Genomic DNA, 27,778 nt, shown 5'->3' on the forward strand with positions numbered 1-27,778 from the left:
CCCAGGGTTTCAGGCAACCAGCGACTGAAAATGCGGTATAAATCCGCATCCTTAACTGACTCCGGCAAGCCAACAAGACGCAGATTATTGCGGCGATTTCGGTTTTCCTGCTCCTCCACCCGGTCCAGCAATGTTTGCGTTTCCTTCTGGAGAGCCTGAATCTGCGCCGCCATGCCGTCACTGCGGTCTTCCTGCGCCGATATGTGCTGCTCAGCCTCCGCGATCCGGCGACCCTGGGCATCGAACTTTTCATTGAGTTCATCCACTGCTGACTGCAATTTATTCAATCTGTCAGCCAGAGCCGCGGAGACGGACCTCGTGATCTCCTGGATCCAGTCTCCAGAAGGCACAGTGAACAAGGTAGAGGCCGCCGCCATCTTTACAACCTGCAGAGGTTTTTTGCGATCTCGAAGTCCCCTCCGAGGCTTAGTTGGCATGCCCTGAGCTGCCAAGTAAACTCACCGCCCCGTAGAGCCTGCTAGGGTAAGGCAGACCGCGCCGATTGGGGTAAGAAAGAACCAAGTAAATGGCAGATTTTAGTGAGGGTTAGGGGAGCTCCTCAGACACGCGTCTGGCTAGGCACACCGCATCACGTGACCCCCAAAATTTCCGTATTAATATCTGCTGAAGTATTTATTTGGAAAAATTCCAAAATTTTTAATTTAATTTCTTCAAGAAAAGTTGAATCCGAAACCAATGCATTATCAAACCTCCATATTGATCTATTATGTTCATTATTATCTAGTGTAAGTGTAATCCACACTCCTCCATGATCAGACAAAATAATTGGATCAATGGAGGCTTGTGTCACTTGTTGCACCATGGAATATGATACCAATATGTAATCAATTCTTGAAAAAGATTTATGAACTGGTGAGCAAAAAGAGAATTCCTGATCATTAAAATGAAGAATACGCCATATATCTTTCAAATTACAAGTATTCACCAAATTATCTAAGCCTAATGATATTATATTTTTGCTTGGTTTTTTAACCAAAAAAGTTCCATAACAGCATTAAAATCTCCAGCTACTATTAAATTAGAAGCAGCCAGTGGGAGTATAAATTTTTGTATATTTGTAAAAAATTCATTTTGATTCGAATTCGGGGCATAGATATTTATTAAAGTCAAAGTATTATTTCCTATACTCATTTCCACTTTTATCCATCTCCCTAAAGGATCAAAATCCATCATTTTAAATGAAGCTAAACATTTTTTGTTAACTAATATAGCCACTCCTGCCTTCTTCCCCACTGCAGGAGCGAAGAAACAGTGTTTCACCCAATTATCTTCTAACTTTCTGGATTCTGCCACTGACAAGTGTGTCTCTTGAATGTAATACACATCAGCCTGTTGTCTTTTTAAGAATGCTAACATTTTTTTTCTCTTTACTGGGTGATTAAGGCCATTGACATTGAGTGAAAAGATTTTAATCTCCATCAATCCAATTAATTTTTACAAAATCTTTTTCATTTCTTGTATCTGAAAAACTGAAATTATTTGAAATGAATAAACACCATTCTCTTTTATATCCCCCATATCAACATCCCTACCCCAATTATCAATTTCCCTTAACCCCCCTTCCACCCCTCCCTCTCCCACCCTTAATATTGACTGATAAAACCTGTAACTGCACATACAAGATCAAAAAAAGCATAAATTGAAAGCTCTATACAGACCACAATTATAGAACAATGTTGTATGTAATAATCATATGTATTAAAATATTAATAATCAAATAAAAAAACTAAATAAAGATCTTTCACTCACTTTATAAATGAGAAAAGAGAATGTGAAACTCTATATATTTGCTAAAAATATTAGACTTGTAAGAAGCCCAAAAAGAAAAAGTAATTATTGATAATATATGTACCCCTTTTTTATTATTATATATATTTTTTTTAATTTTAAAATTTATATATTCCCCTTAAGTAATCTTAAAGGAACCTATTAAACCCTAAAACTAGAGTTCCTTAAAAATCTTTGTTAACAGAAATTATTTGTATTTAAGACTTTTCAAAAATCTCTATTAACTCATCAAAACATATAAACTAAATCTGTCACTATAAGTTCTGTATATTAACATCTTATCTTCATGAATGTAATATAATAACTTATATCAGAGATTTTAGTGACTTTTCAATATATGTAGCAGGAAAGAAAAAAAATCATTTCAACTTTAAAAAGTCATCTTTTGAGATAGAGAGATTAAAGGCTCATAGAGAGACAAACTGCCTTTTTCATCAGCATTCCATTTCACAGTTTCCATTCAAAATAAAACAGAGCCAAACTGTCATTTAGCTTATTCTCAAATATATTAAAGATGATAATAAATCAGATCAAATAAAAATCAAGAAGAATAAATTTCAATTCCATGAAGTGAATAAGCCAAATTAAATTGACATCGGTTGTTCCCTTTGATTTAAAAACATTTCCAGTTTCACAGGCTCATCAAAGCTCATAGTTTTGTTGTCAATAGTTATTTTCATAATTGCAGGATATATCAGGCCAAATTAGCTCCAATGTCTCTTAACTTCGGCCTCATATCTAAAATTTTTTTCCTTTTATCTGCCGTTGTTTTAGCGAAATCAGGAACGATGTGCACTTTGGCATCCTGACATTTTAAATTTGCATGTTCTTTAGCCATTCTTAACACCTCTAAAACTTGTTGGTGTCTTAGCAACTTGAAAATTAGGGGGCGAGGACCTTGTAAAGTATCAGGTCTCCTCATTGGTATGCGATGTGCACGTTCAACTTCTATCGGGTATTTGGATTTGAGGGGCAGGACTTTCATCAAGAAGTTTTCAACAAATGAGACCGGGTTATTTTTCTCCACCCCTTCCGGTACACCCAAAAATCTCAGGTTACTCCTCCTCATGTGATTCTGGCAATCCTCCATTTCCCTGGTGAGTGCAAAGATTTTATCTCTGTCCAGTTTATATTGCCTTTTTTCAGCTTCAAAACTGTCCATTCTCATTTCTAATTTCGTTGTTTTGATTTCTAGCACTTCAGTTTTTTTATTTAAAGTCACTATTTCTTCTTGTATTTCGTCTAGTTTTTTGACGTTTTTCAAAAGAATTTCTTTTATTTCTTGTAGTTCTTTCCATAGATCAATGTCACTTTTATCCCTTGACAACGGACATTTCGACGGTGTCGCCGGCTCTGGCTTAGCTCTTTTGACACTGCCAGAATTTGAGGGCATCATATCGGACTTATTCTGCTTTCCTGAAGCCATAACATTTTTGTTTTTCTTCTTTTTATACTTTAAATAAGAATTTTATTTTCGTATTTTTTGTCAGTAATGTCTGTGAATACGGAGCCTCTGCCTTACCCGACCATCCTCGTGCACTCGCAGGCCACGCCCCCCTCCCTGTTTCTTGAAATGATTTTTTTTCGATCTATGGCCCACACATTCTTGACTTAGTTACCTCAAATCTATCTACTAGTACCTTACCAAAAATCTGGAAGGAAGCTGTATTTCATCCTTTAATTAAAGACCATAAATCAAGCGTGTTGGACAACTCCAACTACTGTCCAATCTCCAATATTCCTTTCCTAGCAAAGCTCACTGAGAAAGTAGTCTTTTCTCAAATCTCAGATTTCAGAGAAAAAACTAATGTGCTTCACCTAAATCAAACAGGCTTTCGTAAACACCATTCGACGGAACTTTCACTGATAAGTTTGACCACAAATATCATTTACCACCTTGACCATCATAAATCCGTTTTACTCATCTCCTTAGACTTATCCTCCACTTTTGATACAATAGACCATCACCTATTATTATATCGACTGCAGGAAATAGGCATAACCGATCAAGTCTTATTTTAAAGATCGTTCATCAAAAGTTTTTTTCAACGGTTCAACCTCAGATACTTTTCCAATTGATTTTGGCATTCCTCAGGGCTCAATTCTTTCCCCATTATTATTTAATATTTTCTTGGCTCCATTAATAACATTTGGCCAGTCCATTGGTTTTACCGTATTCGCTTATGCAGATGATATACTGTTAATACACCCTATCGATCTCGACAATACGATTGACATATCTACCATTAATCAAAAATTAAAGAAAATCAGCAAATGGCTGAGCTCTAATATTTTGTCTAATAATACCAGCAAATCCAAAACAATGATTTTCCCCATCAAGGATGGGCTAACTTTGTCCAGTCCAATTGAACTTGAATCTACCCCAATACAAACAGTACAAACTATTAAATTATTGGGAGTTATCTTTGACGGAAAATTATCTTATCATGAAGAAACTGGCTCAGTTGTTGAGAAATGCTTTCATTGTTTACGGATGACACATTCACTCGCCAAACTGCTGGACTCTTCTTCACTTAACATTCTCATTCACTCGTTAGTAATCTCTTGCATCGACTACAGTAATGCTCTATATAAAGGAATAACCAAGAAAGAAATCAGACTCTTACAAATTGTTCAGAACTCTTCCATTAAAATTTTAATCAATACGAGAAAGTTTGATCATGTTACCCCCTTATTGATTAACGCCCACTGGTTACCAGTAGAACATCGAATTACATACAAGATTATGTTATTGATTTACAAAACTAGAGCCTCTGGTCAACCAGATTTTATTAATAGATTCCTTATTCCGTATTTTTCACAATGTTCCCTCCGATCAATTAATCAAAATTTGTTTTCGGTCCCATCTTTAAGACACATTAACACTATGCAAACTAACATTTTCTCTGTGACCGCCTCTATGTTGTGGAACTTAGCACCAAACTACCTAAGAGAAAGTACTTCACTAAACACCTTCAAATCTAATTTAAAAACATTCCTGTTCAAAAACGCCTTTAACCTATGATCATCCTTTTAAGGATGCTGTACATACTTTTTTTTACCGACACCAATGCCAGCCTTTAAGTTTCCATTCCCTATTGTTCTTCCCTTTTTTCTTTTCTATCCAAATATTGTAGTTCTTCCCCTTTTTCCCTTTCGTTTCTGTTCAAGTCTGTGTGATTCATGTTTATCTGTATTGCGTATGTTTGTTTATTTTAATATTTTATGTATCTCATTTGTTTTAAATATGTAAACTGCCTTGAAGCCTGATTAGGCAGTATATCAAACTTTTAATAAACTTGTAACATGAAAGGAATGTGAGAGTAAGCTCCTTGAGATCTAGAGCCCATAACCAATCATTTTGATCCAGTAGGGGGTACAGCGATGCCAGAGACAGCATCCAAAATTGTTCTTTGACAAGAAATTTGTTGAGAGCTCTAAGGCTCAATATCAGGCAAAGACCTCCAGTCTTCTTCGGTTCAAGGAAATAGCGGGAATAAAACCCCATGTTCTGCTGGTCCAAAGGAACCTTCTCGATGGCATTGAGAATGAGCAGAGATTCAACTTCCTAGAGAAGAAGAGAGGACTGCAGAGTGCTGGAAAGAAACTCTCTTGGAGGATGATCTGGAGAAATGTTGAGGAAATGAAGAGAATAACCTTCTGGAATGATATTGAGAACCAGAAATCGAAGGTGATTAGCTGCCAATGATGATGGTAATGTTGAAGACGATTTCCAATGGGAAGAGGAAGAGGTGAAGTTACAGTGATTGAAGATATGCTCTCTATTAAACAGTCAAAAAGGCTGATTTGACTTGGGAGTAGCAGAAGTCTAAGGCTTTTGAGGACACTGTTGATGCTGTTTTTTCTGCTGCGGCCTGGAAAGAGGCGTAGACTTTGGTGTATAACGCCTCTGATATGGTAGATTGTGAGCCCACCGGGACAGATAGGGAAAATGCTTGAGTACCTGATTGTAAAAACCGCTTAGATAACCTTGATAGGCGGTATATAAAATCCTAATAAACTTGAAACTTGAACTTGATATGAAGAAGAGGGCTTGAAAGATTTAGAGGCAGAGGATTTAGACTTAGGTCTGAGTAATGAACTGAAAGACTTTTCATGTTCTGAAAGTTTCTTAGTTTTTTTACGGAAGAATAAGAAAAAGAAAAAGAAAGAAAAAAATCAGTAAAACTCGCGAGCGGGAAGGCAAAATAAAATGGAGACCATTTCAAACATGACTTCGTAGCTCGGCAGAAAACTGAGAACTGAGGAGCACGTGCCTACATTGGGCAGGAAGGCACTCACGCATGTGTGGTGCAGTCAGTCATGAACTTTCTTAAGTTCTTAAAGTGCAAGAGCGTTTTAGCAGCTGTTTGTACCGGGGCTCTGTGGATGATGTCACCTACATGTGAGAATATGCTGCCTGCTTGTCCTGGGATTAAAGGCAGCCTGGATGCAGGCAATGGTTCAGAGGCTCATTGCACTAAAAGCCATAGGGCCTGTACCGCAAAGAAAATGGGGCTTGGACATCATGCCCAAAAGAGACTCCGAAGACTGGAGATTGATTCTGGATCTTAAATCAATCAATGCAGCCATCAAGATTCCCCACTTTCACATGGAAACTGTGCAGTCGGTCATTGCCTCGGTTGCGCCAGAGGAATACTTTGCCTCTCTGGATCTAACAGAGGCATACTTGCATATTCCCTTCTTTCTGGCTCACTGAAAGTTCTTGAGGTTCCATATTCTGGACAAGCATTTTCAATTCTGTTCTTCCCTTTTGCTAGCAACAGCACCCTGAACCTTTACCAAGGTGAGGGTTGTGGTGGCAGCGCACCTACATAAAGAGGGAATTTAGGTGCAACCTTACCTGGACGATTAACTCATAAGAGCACCCTCAAGGGACAAGGGAGCGACAGCAGTGGATTAAGTGGGCCAGCTCCTACAGACATTGGGCTGGGTAGTCAACTTCAGGAAAAGTCACTTGATCCCAACTCACTCCCCGGAATACCTGGGAGTCCGTTTTGAGACAGCACAGAACAGGGTCTTTCTCCAAAATGAAGCTTGTGAGGCAAATTTGGGAGATTTGCAGCCTGCTGACCACCACAGCTTGGCAGTATTTTCTACTGCTGGGATCCATGGTAGCCATGATAGATATGGTGCTCTGGGCAAAGGCACACTTGTGTCCTCTTTAGGAGACGCTCCTTTTAAGGTGACCTCTGCACTCAGGTGCCCTGTACCTCCCACTGCCTGGTGGCTGAAGCCACAGTCCTTAGCCAGAGGAATGCCACTGCACAGTTCTGATGATGGATGCCAGTCTATTTGGCTGGGGAGTGCATTACAAGGGACATCAACTGCAATGGTGGTGGTCCCCATCTCAGAGGACTTTTAATTAACCGCTTGGAGCTGAGAGTGATACGGTTAGCTCTGTGGGACCTGGGCAGCACCCAAGAGGTAAAGGCAGTCCAAGCCTTCTCAGACAATGTGACTGCAGTAGCCTATATAAACAGGCAAGGAGGCACCAGGAGTGCACCGCTGAGCTTGGAAGCTTGCCTGCTTTTTCAGTGGGCAGAAGCCATCTCAGTGGCTCATGTAGCCAGGGTAGAGAATGTGTAGGTGGACTTCCTAAGTTGGCAGACCATGGATCCTGGCGCTAGGGATGTCTGACATTCAACTTCATGGCCTCAGCATCCAACAAAAAGGTGGCTCTTCTTTAGCTGAAGGTATGAGCCCCGAAGTGCAGAGCTGGATGCTCTTGTCCAGGGGTGTCCAACCTGCAGCCCGAGGGCCCAGTGAAGTATTTTGTGTGGCTCCGATCGAGGGCGATGCAATGTTTTCCTCTGCTGTCCCTGGGTGTTTACCGTTTTGCCTGCTCCCTCCTCTGTCTTGCTGCAGCCCTTGCGTGGCCCCAGAAACATTTTTTTTCGGCCAATGCAGCCCAGGGAAGCCAAAAGGTTGGACACCCCTGCTCTAGTCTTTCTGGCCTACAGAGCAGTTCCTATATGTGTTTCCCCCCCAGTCAATGATAGGCAGAGTGCTTCAACAGGTCAGAATGCACCTAGGTTGAGTGATCCTGGTAGCTTCAATTGGCCAAAGAAGAAAGGCCTAATGGTTGGCTCTCTCAAGGTACAGATAGCCAGACTTTCCTGCTTCAGAGCACAGTACAGAAAGCACATGTTAGTGTCCCATCCAGATGTATCCAGATTTTTGAAGGAAGTCTTACATCTTTGCCCTCCAGTGCACCAGCCTTTTCTGTCTTAGTATCTTGATGTGATTCTGTGGGCTCTTGCAAAGGCCCAGTAAGAGCCTTTGGAGGAAGCATTCCTGATAGATCTGATGGTTAAGACAGTTTCCTTAGTGGCTGTGATGTCAGCGAGAAGAGTGTCGGAGCTGCAGGCTCTGTCCTTCAGGGAGCTCTTTCTTTGAATCTTGGAGGCTAGCATCTTGATTTGAATGATCCCTTCCTTTCTAAAGAAGGTCATGTCCAGTTTTCATGTAAACCAAGAGATGCAACTCCCAGCTTTCACACCTACAGGAGTGAAGAAAGCAAAATGAGTGTTGAAAATTCTGGATGTGTTTAGAATTTTGATTTGTTACTTGGAGGTGACCAATGAGTTCTGTGCTTACAAATGCAGCATGTTGGGGGGGAAACCAGAATCTAAAGTGACCTTATCCAGGTGGGTCAGAATGGCCATATCTTCTGCCTGTATTTGAAGCAGAAAGAAATTTCCAGTGCCGGTGGAGGTACACTCCACTCACAGTGTTGCATCATTTTGGGCAGAGTCTAGAGCAGTCTCACATGCAGAGATTTGCAGGGCAGCCACTTGGTCCAATCACTATACATTCACTGAGTTTTACAGAGTGGATGTAGCAGCCAGGCTGGACACCATTTTTGGGTCCGCAGTACTCGCAGCAGGCTCATCTGTCCCACCCTAGGAACTTGGGACTCATCTGAGAAGTGTTGTTGATCAAGACTACCAATGATGACTATCCTGTTGCACAAGAAGGAAAGATTAGTCTTACCTTGCTAATTTTCTTTCTTGTACACAAGAATGGTAGTCTTAATGCCCGCTTTGTCAGATGTAGACTAGCCTAAGTTCTGTTTCAGACATGTCTGTTAGTCAGATGCCTTGTTTCTATTTCCTGCCTGTGAAGAGGAATTTACTCATATGAAACTCATTTTAAATACTGAGCAAAAGAACTATTGGTGCAGATGGCACACAGGTAGGTGGCTTCTTTTATTTTCACCTTGTTTGTTTCGTTTAGTAGTGATTTTAAAGTGCTGTTTAATATTTGTATTTAGAGCAGCAACAATTTATAATATATATGTGTCTATGTATATGCCAGTGTCTGGTAAACTATGAAATGAATATTAAATTCAACAAGTTTAACAAATCTGGCCTCAAAATCCAACAGGATGTTACTCCGATATGAGTAATAGCTGAAGTTAGAGTCCTTACTCTTATCATTGGCATCTATGTGGGGAAAAAAGCTAGAAAGTTAAAAAAAACTCCCCAGATCTACATATGGGGAGAAAAACCTTTCTAGCCCCTAAACCGCATATTAGTTCATTGTCCAAAAATAGTATACCAGGCACATAGTTTGAAGCAGCGATCCACAAAACAAGGCTCTGCAGGATCTTTTATTGAGATTTCTTTACTATAAGGCATAGCTTGTTTCATTTTGGATTACAATCATTGGTTGAGCTTTATTACATCTCAAGCCTAGAAGGACTGCTTGCTAGCTAAGTAACTAATTAGTATTGCAACTTTCTTCCTGAATTATGCTATGCAGTGGCGTACCTAGCATATGCGGCACTCGGGGCCCATCATTTTTTTGACACCCCCCTCATCTATATGAAAAACATGATTTTTAGTAATAATCCACATATCACACAACAGTGTACATAGGAAAAGGCAGCATTTTAAACACTGCAGTGAGCACTAGAACACCAACACACGCATTGAAAAACTAAACAAGCCAGATCCTGCACAGTCAATTGATCCTGTATAGTCAGTACCATGTCCTTTTCATACATACAGAACACAGATACACTGTTGCCCAATATGGAATAATCATAAACTAAAAATAGAAATATGTAGACAAAAGTTAAACTGAACCGCCAAGAAACTAGACTATTCATACAATGCAACACCACAGAAACAGTGACATATGTCCCCTAATACTATGCAAAATATAAAGACAGTAGATGTAAATTTTTAAAAACTCATACATAACAATCACCACTTTACAAATTTACAAATAGAAATAAAACAAATAATGAGAAATAAGAAAATACCATTTTATTGGACTAATCCATTTTTCAATTAGCTTTTAGAGGCCAAATCTTTCTTCAGGGCAGTACAGTATACTGCTGTTATACTATCCTGTCCTGACCTGAGGAAAGGGGTTTAGTCCAAAAAAAGATTGCCTTATTTCCATTTCCTATTTATAAACTTTTATCAATACAGTTACAATACTACTTGATTCTATGTAAAGCAACAAAAAAATCTTTCCACCTTTTGTTGTTTCTGCTTTAATCATCTTCTTCAGGCTCTCTTCTTTCTATACATTGTTTGTCCTCTCTCCCTTCCATACAACATCTGCCCTCTCTTTGTCCCTTCCATCCAGCTTCTGCCCTCTCTCTCTACCTCTTCCATCTACTGTCCAAACTCTCTCTGCCTCTTCCATCCACTGTCCACCCTCTCTCTTCCATATGATATCTTCTCTCTTTCTATGTCTCTTCAATAAACTGTATATCCTGTGCCCCTTCTCTCCTTTGTACATGATTCATTTCAGCTTCACCCCCTTTCCATTTTTCTGTCTCCATGCCCTCCCCTATTATCTGGCATCTCCTCTCTTTCCTTTCTCTCCCTACCTCCTTCCTTCCTTTCCCCTGGTCTGGCATGTCTCCTTCCCTCCCCCATGCCCAGGCATGCCCCCTCCATGTTCTGGTATTTCCTTTCCCTCCCTCCCATGGTTTTGGCAACTCTCTTTCCTCTCCTATCCCTTCCCAGTCTTTCTTCTCCCTCCTTCCCTCTCTCTCCCCCCAATTGGGTACAGCAGGAGCAGCATTTCTCTTCCCCCTTCCTATCTGACACACCTGTCAACAGCGCAGCATTCACAACTTGCTGCTCCTGCTTGCTTCGGGCCTTCATCGCTGCTGGGTCCCACCTACTTTCTGTTTTCATGAAGACAGGAACCGGCAGTGAGGAAGATCCGAAGCAAGCAGGAGCAGCAAATTGTAAGCTTCCCTCCCTCCCTTCAACTCCCTCGCTGCCCTATCTCCCGCCATAGACTGTAAGCTAATTCACCCATGCTCTGGGGCTTTAACAATAATACTGTGCGTGCCGCCTTCCTTTCTCCTCCCTCACCCCCATGACGTAACTTCTGGTTTTGGAGGAGAAGGATCCAGAAGCCGACAAGCACAGTGTTAGAGCCCTGGAGCATGAGTTCAATTCACTTACTGGCTACGGTAGGAGATAGGTCAGCAAGGAAGTCAAAAGGAGGGAGGATGGTTCTGGACCAAATGGGCCAGCTGCACCCAGGGTGGGCTGCCTCCCCCACCCACCCACCGCACCCCCTTTGGTACACCACTGATGCTATGTGCCTGGTAATCAGCTTTATTTAATTAAAAAAGATACTTAGCTTCCTCTGACTAAATTGCAAGAACCCTTTACCTTCAAAGGCAAAACTTCTTTGTTAATTCCAAAAAATGTTGCCATAGCTTGTGTCCATGACAGCAATCCTGCCACATTGCCACAGACTTTCTTGGCATTTTCAAACGTGTAATCTTCCGCTAGAAAATAAGGCTGAAGTAATTCCACGGTCTCTTCATTTATAGAATCTTTGGGGAATTGCTGGAGATTCTGCAGAAATCCACCGGCACTCATCAGCTAGAAAACAGATATATTTAAGTCTTGTTATCATACCAATGTGTGTTAGGAGCTGAAAATAGAGTAGACTCTCAGTTAACCGGCACCCAGGGGATTGATAGAAGCCGGATAAAGCACAGTTACTTACTGTTATCCGTGGACAGCAGGCAGATATTCTCACATATGGGTGACATCATCCATGAAGCCCGGTACGGACAGTATGAAAAGTGAACTCTAAGTTTTAAAAAACTTCACGACTGCACACACTGCACATGCATGACTGCCTTCCCACCCAATGAGGCTCACAGTACCTCAGTTCTGTAAGTAAGCTAAGAAGCCAACCAGGGGAGGTGGGTGGGATGTGAGAATATCTGCCTGCTCTCCCCGTATAACACCTGTTATAGTAAGTAACTGTGCTTAATCCTAGGACAAGCAGGCAGCTTATTCTCACATATGGAACTCCCTAGCTTACTGTAAGGGGATGGAGGGAGAGTTGGCCATTGAAGAGAACAAATTTTGCAATACGAAGTGTCCATCCTGGATGGAATAGGAATCCAAACAGCATTGAGACATTAACATGTGAACTGAGAACCAAGTAGCTGCTTTGCAGATTTCCTCTATGGAAGCAGAGTACAAGAATGCAACTGAAAGTGACATAGTTCGGATCTAATGTGTTGTCAAACGGCCCCTGAGCTGAATTTCTGGCTAAGTATATGAGAAGGAAATACAGGCTGGTAACTGCATGGGAATAGGCTGATCTAACGAGACAGGTGAGGAGATATGCTGAGTGGCTCAGAACTGTGTAAGGAAAAAGCAAGGCATGTTTGCCATCCAAGGTATGAAGAGCCGATACTCCAGGATGAGAATGAGGCTTTGGAAAGGAATTCTGAAGACCAATGGCTGAATATTGAGGAAAGTCCATGCGGAGAACTACGGTATCCTGGAGGGAAACTATAAAGGATGAGTCTCACTTCAACTGTTGAACTGATGGAGATTGAAACTATCACTCTCCAAGGAAGAAATTGAAGGAGAACATAAAACCGTGGTTTAAATGAAGGTCACATAAATCTGGTGGGGACAAGATTAAAATCCCAAACCACGGGAGACCACTTGAGAGGTGGTTTGATGGTGACAAGAGCTGTCACAAAGTTGGAAACTACAGAGGAGCAGTGAAAAAGGCACTGATAACCTGAACATGAAAAAAAAATGTGATTACACTGAGGCAAACTCTGGTTGAAGAGGTTTTAAGTTGGAAAAAAGTATAAAAATATACCCGATGAAGAGCCTAGAATAAAGAAGACTATGTCTAGTGCTGCTGTTAACACTACTGTGGAAAAGGTTAACTAGACACAGCGAAATGACTTTGACAAGATTAGACCGACCAGCACCTGCTGAGGCAACCTGAGATGTATCAGTCTGTCAGGTGCATGGGATGTAAAAGAATCCCTTAACTCTGAGAGAAAAAACTGGAAAAATCTACAGGGAGATCTGATCTTTGCCTGTGGGCTGAAATAGCCAGAAGAACTAAGGGTGCCTGGACTACCAAGGGACTATAAGAAGCATGGAAGCCAACTGCTGCTGCAGTGAATTAACATATTAATAATGAGGAAATGCACAAAGGAAACTGTGCGTCCAACCCAGAATAGAGGCCTCCATTGTGAAACAATGAGAGAGTATCTTCAAGAACAGAAAACAGTTTATGATTGAAGAGAGGTACACAAAGGGAAAACTATATTGAGTAAGTTCCTAGGTTCAAATCTATTCAGCCTCTTGACAGAGAGTCAGAGAACCAGAAACTCCTACTGATGTAGAGAACACAGTGCAACTTAAATGTTGCAGTATACTAGGAGGAGTTGAGTTTCAAGTTTCAAGTTTTATTAGTGCTTGATAAATCGTTTATTAAATATCTAAGCGATGTACAATTCAAGTAAAATAGAAATACAAATACACTGGCTTTAAATAAAAAACATACTGGGTTAACAAACATGAACTGTGAGGGTTAAGGGGGAAAGTTACAATATATTTGTAGAAGAAAATATACATTAAAGGGAAAAATAACTCAAGGAAGGGAGAAGAAAAAAAAAAAAGGTGTGGGATGTAAAGTCTAGGGTCAAAAAAATTATAAGTCTGGGAGTCATATATTAAAAGCATCCTTGAAAAAAATAAGTTTTTAAAGCTCTTTTAAAAGAAATGAGGTCCTTTATGTCTCTAATGTACTGGGGCATAGAGTTCCATAAGGTAGGGGCAATAATTGAAAACATGTCTTGTCTTCTAGTTCCAATTATTTTTAAAGATGGAACTGTTAATAGATTGTTTGAAGCAGATCGGAGGGTCCGTGAAACGTTGTATGGAATGAGCATTCTAGTAATGAACTGGGGTTCATTATAGATCATAGATTTAAAAACTAGCAGTAATATTTTGAACGAAATTCGATGTGCAATAGGAAGCCAGTGGGAGTCTATCAGCAGAGGGGTGACATGGTCAAATTTTTTTGCATTGTAAATTAGTTTGATTGCAGTATTTTGGATGATTTGAAGCCTCCTTTTTTCTTTTTGCGGTATATTAAAAAAAAGGGAATTGCAGTAATTGATTTTGGAAATAATCAACGAGTGAATCAATATGTTGATAGATTTAGGTTTAAGGAACTTGGATATAGAACGTATCATATGTAATTTATAGAAACATGATTTAACTGTATTCCCTATGTTTTTGTGAAATGAAAGCTTGTCGTCCACGATGATACCTAAAATTTTTAACGAAGAAACGGAATCTAAGGGAATGTTGTCTAGGACAAAGGCAGTGTCCAATGAAATGTCCTTTTTCCAAGGGAATAGCATAGATTTTGTTTTTTTGATATTTAAGGCTAATTTGTTGGTGTTCAGCCATTTTTTTTATTGAGTCTAATTTCTTGTTGATTATCGGTATTTCATCTGGGTTTCCTGGATCAATGGGGTGCAATAGTTGGATGTCATCGGCGTAAGCGAAAGCAGTAAAACCGATAGATTGGCAGATGTTTAAAAATGGGGACAAAAAAATATTGAAGAGAAGAGGTGAAAGAATGGAGCCTTGTGGAATTCCATATGAGGATGAGAAGGGTTTAGAATGTTCATTGTTTTTTTTTTAACTTTTTATTTATAGAATTTTCATTCTTTCAATACATGAATCACATATTATAAAATGTATAATAAAATATATATGTATGTACAAATTCATATCATAAATATTCATCCCTTTCCCCTATTAATTGTTTTTTCCATTTTTCTTTCATATTAATATCTATATTTCCCACCCTAACCCTATATTACTATTATCAATGTGTTAAGATATCTGATCTCTAGAATAATTAGTCAATGGATCCCATATTTTCTTAAAATTTTTAATATTTCCTTGTTGTAAAGCCAAAATTTTCTCCATTTTGTAAATGTGACATACCGAGTTCCACCAGAATGTATAATTTAGTTTGGTAAAATCTTTCCAATTTTGTGTGATTTGCTGCATGGCAACTCCTGTTAATATTAAAAGTAATTTATTATTATTTGCTGATATTGGACTCTGTGTTCTCATTGCAGTACCGAATAATATGGTATCATATGAGAGTCCTACGTGATTTTCTAGTAATATATTTATTTGGGGCCAAATTAAATTCCAAAAAGCTTTTATACAGGGACAAAAAAAAATTAAATGATCCAATGTCCCTACTTCTATTTTACAATGCCAACATCTATTAGATCTAGTATTATCTATCTTTTGCAAGCGCGTCGGGGTCCATAACACTCTATGTAATAAAAATAACCATGTTTGACTCATAGATGCTGACTTTGTTAATCTTAATCTCCAGGACCAGAATTTTGGCCATTGAGATGCAGAAATTGTCTGTCCAATCTCAATGCTCCAAATATCCCTAAGTCCAGTTTTCTTTTTTTTATTTAGAAATCCAATTATTAATTTATACCATTTTGCGGCTTGGTGACCCAAGAAATCCGTCTGGAAACATAAAACTTGCAAACTATATTGAGTATTGAGAATTTTCCATTCAGGGAACCCTACCTGAATGGCTTGCTTCAATTGCATCCATTTAAAAAATTGTGTTGAAATTGTTGAAATAGACTGTTGAGGAGCGATTAGAGAGAAAAGATTCGAACCATTTCAGAACTTTGTCACTGATGCCAATTGATTCAAGATATATGTATTATCTCCGTAAAAAGAGTAAAATGAACACTGAATGAGATGGAAGTGATCCATGTAGAATGCCGAGCAGGAAACAGGTTTGTAATGTGCATATTGATCCTTGAAAGCACAAGCATGGCTCACTGTGGCAGTGAAGGAAGTGATCAGAGACAAGAAGACTTTAAGGAATGGAAAAGGACAAAAACGGAAGAAAACTGGAAAAAGCACAAACAACATCAAAGCAAGTACCATAAGGCAATAAGAGGGGGGGCCAAAAGAGACTACAAGGAAAAAATAGCCAAGGAGGCAAAAATTTTTAAGCTGTTCTTTCGATATATTAAGGGGCAATTACTCACAAAGGAGGCAGTGGGACCGTTAGATGACCATGGAATAAAAGGAGTACTAAAGGTGGACAAAGCCATCGGCGACAAACTGAACACATTTTTTGCATCTATATTTACCGAAGAGGATATATCCAATATACCAGAAGCCAACAGGCTATACACAGTGTGACAGGGAAACCCCTGTCATGTGGAAAAACCCTGCTCTAAAACCTTTCATCCCTAAAGCTAAGCCAGTTCAGCAGCCAGAAAATAGGGTTTTAGGCAGAGTGAAACAAGCAGGGTTAAAACAAGAGAGCCATCCACCAGGAAACCCAGTGGGGAGGGTTCCCAAAACACAGTCTAATTCCATTATCCCTTTCCCAAGGACAGTGAAGTTTCCCTGCAAAACCAAGCTGTGAAACAGAGAGTCAACCTAGAAGGGGGCGGGGCTACACTGGGGAAACTGCAAGCATGTAAGCCTTCAGACATGAAGCACAAGGGAAATAAATTAACCTCAGCTGAGGCTGGAAGACAGATTCGAGCCCAGCCCACAGCTCCACACTGGACATTCCCTCCACAGAGACAGAAAGGCAGCTCTTTGCCACCCAGAGAAGGACAAACAGAAATTCCCCAAACAGCTAAGTACTGGGACCTTGCAGAGGGATTTGTAAGGGAAAGGCAAAGTTATGCTACAGAGGGGGAAAGGGAAGCTTGGCCAGCCAGCTCTTCTAACTACCCTGAAGGGGTAGGGGAAAGGGAAAATGCAAATGCAGAAAGCATGGAAATAGCTTCTTCTGGGATATTAGCATGGCTGGGAGAGCCATGCTAATATCCCAGAAGAATATAATTTGCCAGAAGGCATGGAGTTGTAATGAAACTGCTCACCAGCACTGCTCTTTGCAACGTTTCTCCAGCTAGAATATTAAATGAGCTAGGAACGTGTATGTGCTGGGGGAGGGCTACAGAAACAGGACCTAGAGGAATTAGCCATTCCCTGAACAAACTTTTAAACTGCCGGGCAGAAGCAAGGGGTGCTTGGAAACTTGGGTGGGGCATAGCACAACTTTATGCACAGGAAGGGTTGTTTGTTTCCAACCCCACTGCTTGGGCAGAATGGGAGAAGTCCCAGAGAGAAAAAGAGTGAAAGCTGAGAAGCCAAAAGTCAATAAAAACTGTTTTGGTTTATTGTTTGGACTGGCTATAAGATACCAAGCATTGCATTAAGAGAGGGGAGTAAGCTGGCGAGCGTTCCCTAAGAGGGAACCTAGCTACCTGCGGGTAGGGGTCCCAACAGAGACTATCATATTATTTGAACATTAGTATTGGAGGCAAATGAAGCCTGGTGGCAATGAACTTTGAAATGAAACATAATAATGAGAATGAATGTTTTACCCAGGTAGCAGTGAAGACTGACCTGCAGGGAAATTATCACTGGATTTGGTCTGATATTTTGGGGTTTTTTTCTTGTACACAAATAAAGTGTATACCTTATTTTGAACTGAATCCAGAAAAATTCCATGTTTTTCTTTTCACCAACTAAATCAAAGGCGCCCAAAATCTTGCCTGGGATCCGAGCCAGGTCTTTCGCTTGCTGAAAGCCGGGCCTGGCCACAACAGGAAATGAAGACGGGAAACTCACAGGGTCAAGGGACTTGAAGCCGTTGAGGCCTACAACAATTGCTGAGAAGCTGAAGCATGCATCAGTACTGATGGCTCAACAGCCAGTATTATCCGTGCAGTAGGTTGTCTCGGAGAGGGTGACCTTGATGAGGATGCACACCTAGGAGGAGAGACAACCTGAAAGTCTGGAGAATGATGGCATCGATGTTTGGTCTGCATCAAGAAACTTGATGCTGTCGAGACCTGCAACACTTGCTGGGAAGCAGATGACTTGTTAGCTGGCTTTCCCAATGTGAAGAGGCTACCCAATGTTTTCAATAATGACGGCTCTGAAGATTTTCCAGTGTCCATTATCGAGCTAAACAGCTTCTCCTGTTGAATGTGATGGGCTTTGATGGAGCATTTCTGTAAGGTGGAATACTGAGTACAAGATTCGATGTGATATTCAGGGCCTAAATACTGGATACACCAATTATGAGGGTCAGTTATAGAGATAGTCTTCTGATACCTACAATAGTTCTTAAACCTCGTCGTAGGTTTCGACATTGAGGGAAAAACCTCACCGGTGAGATTAAACTTAATTTTGAAAGCAAAAGACCCACTGAGGAAAAACCTGAAGGCTGGAGCCCGAGAAAAACATTAAAAAAAAAAAAGTTAGAAGATCACAATAAGAAAAAGAAACTTAGAAAGAAAAAAACTAATGCAAAAGCGGGAAGGCAATGCCGACTGAACGGAGTCCAGTCAAAAATTAACTTCTTCGTTCTGCAGAAAATGAAGAACTGAGGTACCGCGAGCCTCATCGGGAGGGAAGGCAGTCACGTATACACAGTGCGGGCAGAGGTGAAGTTCTTAAAACTTAAAGTGACAGTTCACTTTTCATAGTGTCTGTACCGAGCTCCGAGGATGACATCACCAATATGTGAAAATATGCTGCTTGCTTGTCCTAGGATAAATGTAGTTTCTGGTTCTTTGAGAGTTACTATTAAAAATAGGCCTAATTAATACTATACCCCCATACTAAGTCATACCATACACTGTTCTAGACAAACTTCTGGATATGTGGTTGGCAAAGCATGGGAATACTCAGGTGTGGCGTGCCAAGTTTACATTTAAATTTCAGCCAGAAATTGATTTTATTTTCATTTATTTTCATAAAGTATTACAGTATTTCTTTGATTTTTTTTTTTTTTTTTTTGCTGGTTGCTTGAGAGTTCTGGTTTCTTGAGTTCCGGTTAATAGAGTCTACTGTAAATTTATATTAATTAATGGAAATAATGCTGCTTACTTTCAATGACTCTCCCCAGGATGGTTTATTGCAGGGCTTTTCTGGATCCATGGTAACTGGGTCTAGTCTCTTTTGGAATAACAGCAGACAGCTATCCATAATCCTCATGATCAGGTGTGGTGGTTTTGCAAGCTTGCGTACTGTTGCAATATCTACAGGTTTGATAGTCTACATTAATAAAACAAAGGCATATTTTATCAATTTTACTAAACAACACTTTTGTTAATACAAGATATTATGAAATATTTATATTCTAAATTATAATTAATTTTACATGTGGAGGGGCATAATAAAAAAAAAAAACCATATAAATCCCCTTTTGGCCTAAGGCCCTAAACGTTGAAAGTAGAAGCAGGGAAAATATCCATTATCAAAAAAAAACTTCCAAAGGAAGTTTTTTTAAAATAATGGCCTGCCTCTACGTTCAGCTGTTTAAACGCCCAGACCACCACTACGTCTAAACATACAGCATATAATCAACCTAAAAAAAGCCTTAGTCACAAACACCCAAAACAAGGGCTTTTAGGCGAAGGAAGAGCCAGTCCTTCACCTAAGCTGGATTCTGTAACCGGTGTCTGTCAAAAACACAAAAACAACACTGGTTACAGAATTCACCCCCCCCCCCCAAACGATCCTGGCAGGAGGGAGGCCACGTCCTCCTGCCCTGTCGAGCCGCAACCTCCCCACAGCGATCGGGGCAAGAAGGAGCCCAAGCCCTGTCAGGGGGAACACGCAGTCCTTCCGGAGGGACGGGTGTGTGTGTAGTCCTTCGGGCGGTGTTGCAGTCCTTCAGGGGGAGGGGGTACAGTCCTTTGGGGGTGCAGTCCTTCGAGGGGGTGCAGTCCTCAGGGGTGGTGGTACAGGCCTCCAGTGGGGACAGGCAGGCCTTCAAGGTGAGACAGGCCTTCAGGGATGGTGGCACAGGCCTTCAGGGGGGGGGCGGTACAAGCCTTCAGGATGGGACAGACCTTCAGGGGAGGGGAGGGAAGGGGGGAATTCAAAGAGATGTGTTTATGCTGGACTTTGGGGGTCTAAAAACAGAGGAGAGGGAGAGAGATGGTGGACAATGGGATTTAGGGAGGGAAGGAACAGAAAGGGAGAGAAGTTGGACACAAGGGATGGTGTGGAGGGGGGATAGAGATACTAGATAGGAGGGTAGTTGGGAAAAGAAAGGGAGAGATGGTGGACCCTGGGGTGGTGAGGAAGGAGGGAGAGATGCTGGATGAAAGGGTAGTTGAGAAAAGGTGGATCTGTGGATGAAAATGAAAAAAAGGAAAGATGCCAGACCTCCGGGGGAGGGAAGGGGAGGACAGAGATGGAAGATGGTTGGTTAGCATGGAGAAAGAAGAAAGAAGGAGACCCTGGCAATTTTTCCATACACATGTTTTAATTTAAATTGAATATATTTAGTGAGATAGGATCTCAAGTGCTCACAGTCACCAGCTAACAGAACTAGTCTTGGCGTGTGACTAATTCGCGAGCTATCATCGGTCCTTATATCTTTTTTATTCAATTTAAAGTATATGGCTATTTATATCCTTAATTAAATTAATTTTTCCTTATTTCAATTGTATAATATAGTATAAATATAATGATACTTAGCTTGGGTATAATCTTTCAAACCTTTTTGATATAGCCTACTCCTCTGCCCACCATCCCAGCCAGCTGATTAACCATTCTCCTTAACTGTATCCATGACATCCTGTTTGTTTGTCTGCCTTGCCTGTTTAGATTGTAAACTCTTTCAAGCAGGGGCTGTTTTCTTCTTTGTGACTCTGGTAGCGCTATAGAAATAATTAATAGTAGTAGTAGTAGTAGTAGTAGTAGTAGAGGAAATTCAGAGTGGCAAAAGAAATAAAAGAGAGTTTATGTGCCACATACTCTAGTGCAGTGGTTCCCAACCCTGTCCTGGAGGATTAACAGCCGGTCAGATTTTCAGGATAGCCCTAATGAATATGCATGGAGCAGATTTGCATGCCTGTCATCTCCATTATATGAAAATCTCTCTCATGCATATTCATTAAGGTTATCCTTAAAACCTGACTGGAGGGTGGTCCTCCAGGACAGGGTTGGGAACCACTGCTCTAGTGAATACTGGGCTGTTCCTTTAAAGGGGAAGCCAGAGCCAATGATGGCTGAAAGGTGAAAGGGAACTGTTTGCTTATGAAAAATTTTATTTTTGGTCTTGAAGAAAGTAGAGTTCCAGAGCAGAAGTCTGAAAAGCTGTTTATTTTGACCCTCAAGGGGCTTGAGCAGTGTTTGCTGCTGATATTTTGAGTGCTAATAAAATACTGTTTTTTGAACCAAAGAAGTGTTTTGAATTTTAACTTCCAATCTGCCAACTCTAAAATCTGCTTGGTCAGGCTTATGTAAGGGACAAATCAGGCTTATCTGCCCAGGCCAAGCCTAACACCTGGTCATAATATTCAGCAAGCCTTTTATAAAATACTATCATAGTTTGCATGACAGACCTAAATATCCATCTTCCAATCTATGCTTTGAAAATGAGACCAATTAAATTTAACCCCCCTTCCATTTTACTAAGCCATGGTAGAGTTTTCTAAAGTGGCCAGGAGCGCTAAATGCTCCGATGCTCATAGTATTCGCAGGTTTATTACTTGCCAAATAAAAATCAGAATCACCAACAGGAAAGAAGCCAAGGACCAATCAATGTATCAGCTTTACTTGAGCAGAATTCCTATGAACGTCAGAGCATTTACTGCTCCGAACCATGGTAGAAACCTCTATTGCAGCTTAGTAAAAGAGGGCCTTACCTTGTTACAGATGGAAAACTTTTTAAAGCAGCTAGCTTTTAAAGTTTTTCAGCTAAACCTTTTGAAAATACTACTACAATTAATATTTAGCTAGCTTAAATAATCACAAGCATCCCCAAATAAATGCCTTTAATAGTTTTTGAGAAAACCTAATATTTGGCCACTCATTATCTGGAGGTGGCCCAAACCGAGCTCTTACATATTTAGGTTACTAAAATAAGTTATAACCAATGGAAATAACTATTTTTAGGTCTATATGACCCTTCCTACCCATGGTTTCTATAAAAATTACATACATTTAGTGCAGCTTCTGCCTGTTCTAGGGCTGGTTTAGCTGCTTCCAGTTTTGATTCTGCTACAATTTTTTCTGCAGCAATTTGGTCTACAATCTTTTCTGCTTTATCTTTCACCACCTGGACTTCATTTTTTACTTTAGCTGATGCCTGTGCACTTATTGTGACCTCTTGCAACACCTAGAAAAGCAAGAGCAAAAATATTTACAGTTAGTCAATTTCACATATAGTTTTGAGTAAAATGGTATGGTAGGCGTGCTAGTCCACTTTTAAAGGTAACATATAGAAATAAAGCAAAGCAAAACAAAACATAAAGGATACGTTTTTTTATTGGACTAGCAATGCATTTTTGATTAGCTTTTGAAGGTAACCCTTCTTCAGATCAGAAATAAGCAAACATTGACAAATATCAGTATACTGTATATAGGTGAAACTAGGATCAATTTATATAGATATATTAAAAATTACAATGTCAACCAGGATGGCATCTTTGTCAGACAACTCTTTGGAAAAACAGAACACTGCATCAATAATGGGAAAATGGTAGATTTTGAACATGCAAAAGTTGAATGCTCTTATTGTATTATTATACGTTGAATTTGTTGTATTGCACAGTTGAAGTTTTAAAAATCAATAAAGATATATTTTTTAAAAATGATTTTATGGTGAGAATATTAAAAGAACACAGCAGAAAATGGAGTTCCAAAGAAATACCAACCATGGGATTAAATGACCCGTCTTTATTACTGTAAATCCCAATGATACGACACGATTGATGTTTTGGCTCCACCAAGCCTGCATCAGGAGTCATGTCTACAATAGCACTCCTTCGAGTAAAAAGCTCAAAATAGAATCCACTGTCCATGATTGATTCCACACAATCGTGGAGAGTGGAATCTATTTTGAGCTTTTTACTCATGGATTGTATCAGGTCGAGTCATTTAATTCTATGGTTGGACTTTCTTTGGAGCTCCAATTTTTGCTGTGTTCTAGTTACCCCTGTGGAGAATCCTGTTGATTGCGAATACTAAAAGGAAATTTTAAGATAATCCAGGAATATAAGAGCTTTGAAATCACTCACCCAGCCCTTGCTCACCCCTCCCTCTTCCCGTGAGACTGTCCTTGGAATGCTTTCATGTTTAAATATTTGCTTATTTATGATATAAAGAAGAAAGGTTACCTTTGAAAGCTAATCGAAAAATGCATTGTTAATCCAATAAAAAATGTTTGTTTTCTTTTATTTCTATATATTACAAATGGTGTTAAATACCACCAATTGTAAATTAAGGTCCAAATAATGTAGAAACTGTTTATTTTATATTTGATACTGTCCATCAACAAAGCCATCACAAGCTAATCAGGTACTCTTCTTTTTAAAGTGCAGGGATTATACAACAACAAAGGGCTAGATTCACTAAACCAGATTTACTGGTTTTGTGATTGATAGAGTTCCCCGACCCGATTCACTAAACTGCTGTCCAATGAATCTCCAATCCGAGCCAATCCACCCACCCATGCAAATGAGTAAAACCCCATGCAAAATAGCCAAGCGATTGATTCACTAACAATTGCTTGGCTATTTTGAATCGGGTTTTACGATTGTAAAACCCGACGGCTGTAGACCTGTCAGTAACTGTGTGCCCACTCTATCCTGCCGCCGGAAGCGGATGCCCCCTCCCTGTACTTTCAAAAGTTGGGAGCAGGAGGGGGGGGCTTCAGGGAGGGGGGAAGGGAGGGAACGCTTTGTCAGGGGGGAAGAAGCTTTTTTGGGCCAGAAGCCTGACAGCAGTGACAGGCGACTGCTTCTCCTATACTACTGTCAGGGCTCTGCCCCGATTCAATCGCTCACTGAGCAATTGAGTCGGGGAGTTTGTGTGCAAATCATTTGCATGCAAAAAAGATAGCTGTTTAAAAATCGGCCAACAGCGATTGAGTTGCTATTTTAGTGAATCTGGGCCAAGGAGCAAGGAGTCCTCATCTCTTTAGCATCACAATAAGAACTTCAGGAATGATATTTTTTTATTTTCAAAAATATCATAAGGATCATGCTGATTTATACTCTTGCATGGCTCATCTATGTTGTTGGCTAAAACTCTTTCCAGATCTCATATGACTGAATTTGTTATGAATTGGATGGTAGGCTTGACTGGTGATTTTACAAGGTAAATACCAAATATAGCTGTAGGTGGTGTTCTAAGCCACCCTAAATACCTTGTATGAAGAATTTTTTGTAATAATAGTTCTTCTCGGCCCTCAGAGATGCCACCAGGGAATCAAAAGATCATATCCCTTGGCTTTATGCACCTAATCGTCACTATTCAGATGTAGTGATGACCATGGTTGGATACATTAGGAAACATTGGCCCATTTTGAAGAATCTTAGGGGTTTAGATGATTACCCTCTTATCACCTACACTAAGGGTACTACCATTGGCCAGCTGTTAAAACGTCGTATTACCAAAAATTCTTCATACAAGGTATTTAGGGTGGCTTAGAACATCACCTACAGCTGAATTTGTTATGAGACATACAAGTAGCTAAAAAGAGAACAAGTTTCAAAGGGATCTATCCAGGTAACTAGACCTTACTGATAAATCCCACTGTTTAAGAACTGTTTCCTGTTGAGAAGCTAAAATACCAGTCTCAGTTTATTTGGCAGGTACGAGCAGAAAGGAATGATGCTGTACCTATTAGCATCACTAGCAAACTGAGCAGGATTGTGGCTGCATTCATAGAAACTGAGAAGAAAATGAGGGATAGCAACTCCTGCTTAGAAACTTAGGTGGCTTGCAGGAGGGGATAGTGTAGTGGGAAGGGAGTGGAATACAGTGAGAAGAGAGGTTGATCAAACATCTTGGAAGCCCAAACCAGATGTACTGTATTCCATACATTAGTAAAGCAAACAGCCAGCACCAGAATGATTAAAGAAAGGTGAAGTGAAAGAGACTATTAGAACCAAAAGAATATCTTTCAAAAAAATGGAAAAAAAGCTCCAAATAAAGAAAATAAGCAGCAGTATAAGCACTAGCAAGTTAGATGCAAAGAAGGTAAAAAGAATATGAATATCCGTGTTGGGGAGTATTTGTTTTCATTTTTTGTGTCTTTGGGTACTCACTTTATCTGCTTTTAAAGATGCCACTGCCAGTTCTTTCTCCTTCACTACCAACTCCTGAGATAATACAGCAACAGAGGCACTGGCTTCCATAAGTTTATCAAGACCTATCAAAATTAAATAATTATGGCAATTCAAAATGATGAAATATGACATACACTTTATATTTACTGTGTAATTCACTGCAGTATCGCCAGATCTTTTCATTGTTTCTCAACAGAAAGCTATTATTCTCTGAACTTCTATAAAAGAAGAGGAAAAAGCATGCAAAATGTGTGCTGTCAATTAGAGAGTTGCATGGGGACAGAAATCCCATCCATCCCCACCCGTCCCCGCCAGGATCCTCTCCGTCCCCACCCGTCCCCATCAGGATCCTCTCCGTCCCCACCCATCCCCGCAAGGAATTACCTGCATCCCCACCCATCCCCATAAAAAGCAGCAATTACTTCTGATAGGATCATCAATTCCACAGTTTCTTTTGTGTTTGCACTGCTGTTTTCCTTGTGGAATCTCTTTGGTGGAACCCTTTTTTTGTTTTCTGTTCAGGTAATTAACTTATAAACCCCCTCTTTTACTAAGGCTGACGTGTCCATTATATTATATGGATGAACCCTGTTTCCAAAGCCTTCCATCCCCGTGGGAGTCCCGTTGGCTAGAGGGGGGTCCCCGTGGGAGTCCCGTGGGCCAGAGGGGGGTACTCGTGGGAGTCCCATGGGTTAGGGGGGATTCCCGCGGGACCCCCGCGGGATTGCTGCGATCCCCGTTCCCGTGCAGACCCCAACTGTCAATCCCCTCTCGTGAGAATTCTTGTAGGGAGATTCATTTGCATTGTTTTGCCACACCTCCCATCCATCTGGGCTGGCCGCCAATTCCTCATTTGTCTCTCTAAAAGCAAGATGGTAGGAGCTTGTCTTTTCAGCTCGTGTTTCTTTTCATTTAAATTTGGTCTTTTTTGCTGTTTGTGAGGCTTTTCGGTATTGCAGAGGATCCCTCTCTTGCCACAGCTCTGGCTGCGGAAGAGCACAGACTCTAAGGTCAAAGGTTCTGCTTCCAAGGGGCAGGCTGCTTTGCAGTACACCCACTTGGACAGCCTGCTGTGACAGGGAAAAGGCACAAGTCCCAAATGTACAAAGGTTGGCACCAGTATCATGTCCTGTCACTATAGAGAAATCCAGCAGCAATGTCCCTGGGATAAGGCAAAAGACTTCAGGGAGTATAAAGGGCCCTGAGCCACCATCTTATTTACCCTTGAATAAATATGCAGTGAGATTTAGAAAGAGGGGAAGGGTTGATGATATAAGTTTCAATATATGCAAGGTTCCAAATATCAGAAAAATTATGAACCACATAAACCAGAGCAGTAAGAGGATAGGAGTTAAAAGAAACCCTTTGTGAGTTGCAGTCACGGTTGGCAAGCAGACTGTACAGGAGGAAAGGTTAAAAGTTTGGACCAAAGATCTGACCTGATAATGAAAGGTATGGCTAATGAGGTGTTATAACTTATATCTTTGGCAAAGTCTGAGGGTATTCCAACATAAGGGGACTTTACAAAAGTCAATTATGGAGGGTGAGGTAAATTTTCCAAACTTTTATAAGTATCATCAAGCCTATATCTTACGCCAGGATATGTATTGGGTCCTCCCAGACCTCATGGACAATGTCCCAGATTGGCTATACCTGTATTTGGACAATGGCGGCTCATGTTTCCTTTACACCTATCTCATCTTATTAGTATAAAAATGCCTAGGATATATAAAGAGAATAAAATTTTGACAGATACTTGGAAAACATTACGTTATGTTAGTAATTTATCACCTGACCCAATACATAAATCTTTAAATCAATCTATTTGGCTAAACTCCAAGATTAAAATTGGCGGTTTTAAAATCGTTTGGAAGCATTGGATTATTGCAGGTATACGAACTTTAAATGATGTTATTTTTAATGGTAAACTGCTTGATTTTTCACAGTTGCAACATAAATATGGTTTAAACAAATCACAAAGCTTTAAATGGTTGCAGCTGAAGCAGGCCATTCAGGAGGGGTTCCCTGAGTGGAAAAATCTTAACAGTCAGTATAGACTGGAATTCTTAATCTTTCAGGTGGATTTTTTGGGACACCAAGCCGCACAGTAGTATAAATTGATATCTGGATATATGAATAAAAAAACAAAGACTGGTCTTAGAGACTTTTGGAGCATTGAGATCAAGCATCAAATTTCTGCTTCTCAATGGCCACGAATTTGGTCTCAGAGAATGAGATGTACAGTGTCTGCATCTATGAGACAAACTTGATTCTTTTTGTTACATAGAGCATTTTGGACCCCTGTTACATTGCAAAAGTTAGATAGCTCTAAGTCTAATAGATGTTGGCACTGTAATCGGGATGCAGGGACTCTTGATCATTTAATATTTTTCTGTCCTTGCATCATGGCTTTTTGGAATTCAATTTGGTCACAAATTAATTGTTTACTAGAAAATCATGTAGCCCTTTCGTAAGACACAATTTTATTTGGACCATCTATGA

General features: G+C 40.2%; 1 protein-coding gene across 1 annotated transcript in view; it reads right to left on the reverse strand.

Moving 5' to 3' along the window:
• Nucleotides 1-27,778, reverse strand: part of DNAH8 (dynein axonemal heavy chain 8) — a 1,666,792-nt gene that overhangs the window by 247,139 nt on the left and 1,391,875 nt on the right. Inside the window, 4 exon segments of the mRNA XM_033937418.1 lie at nt 11,484-11,699; nt 19,074-19,241; nt 22,144-22,320; nt 25,256-25,359. Of these exon segments, the coding sequence (XP_033793309.1) occupies nt 11,484-11,699; nt 19,074-19,241; nt 22,144-22,320; nt 25,256-25,359 (665 nt within the window).

This window comes from Geotrypetes seraphini, chromosome 3, assembly GCF_902459505.1.
Source record: "Geotrypetes seraphini chromosome 3, aGeoSer1.1, whole genome shotgun sequence".
Lineage (NCBI taxonomy): Eukaryota > Metazoa > Chordata > Amphibia > Gymnophiona > Dermophiidae > Geotrypetes > Geotrypetes seraphini.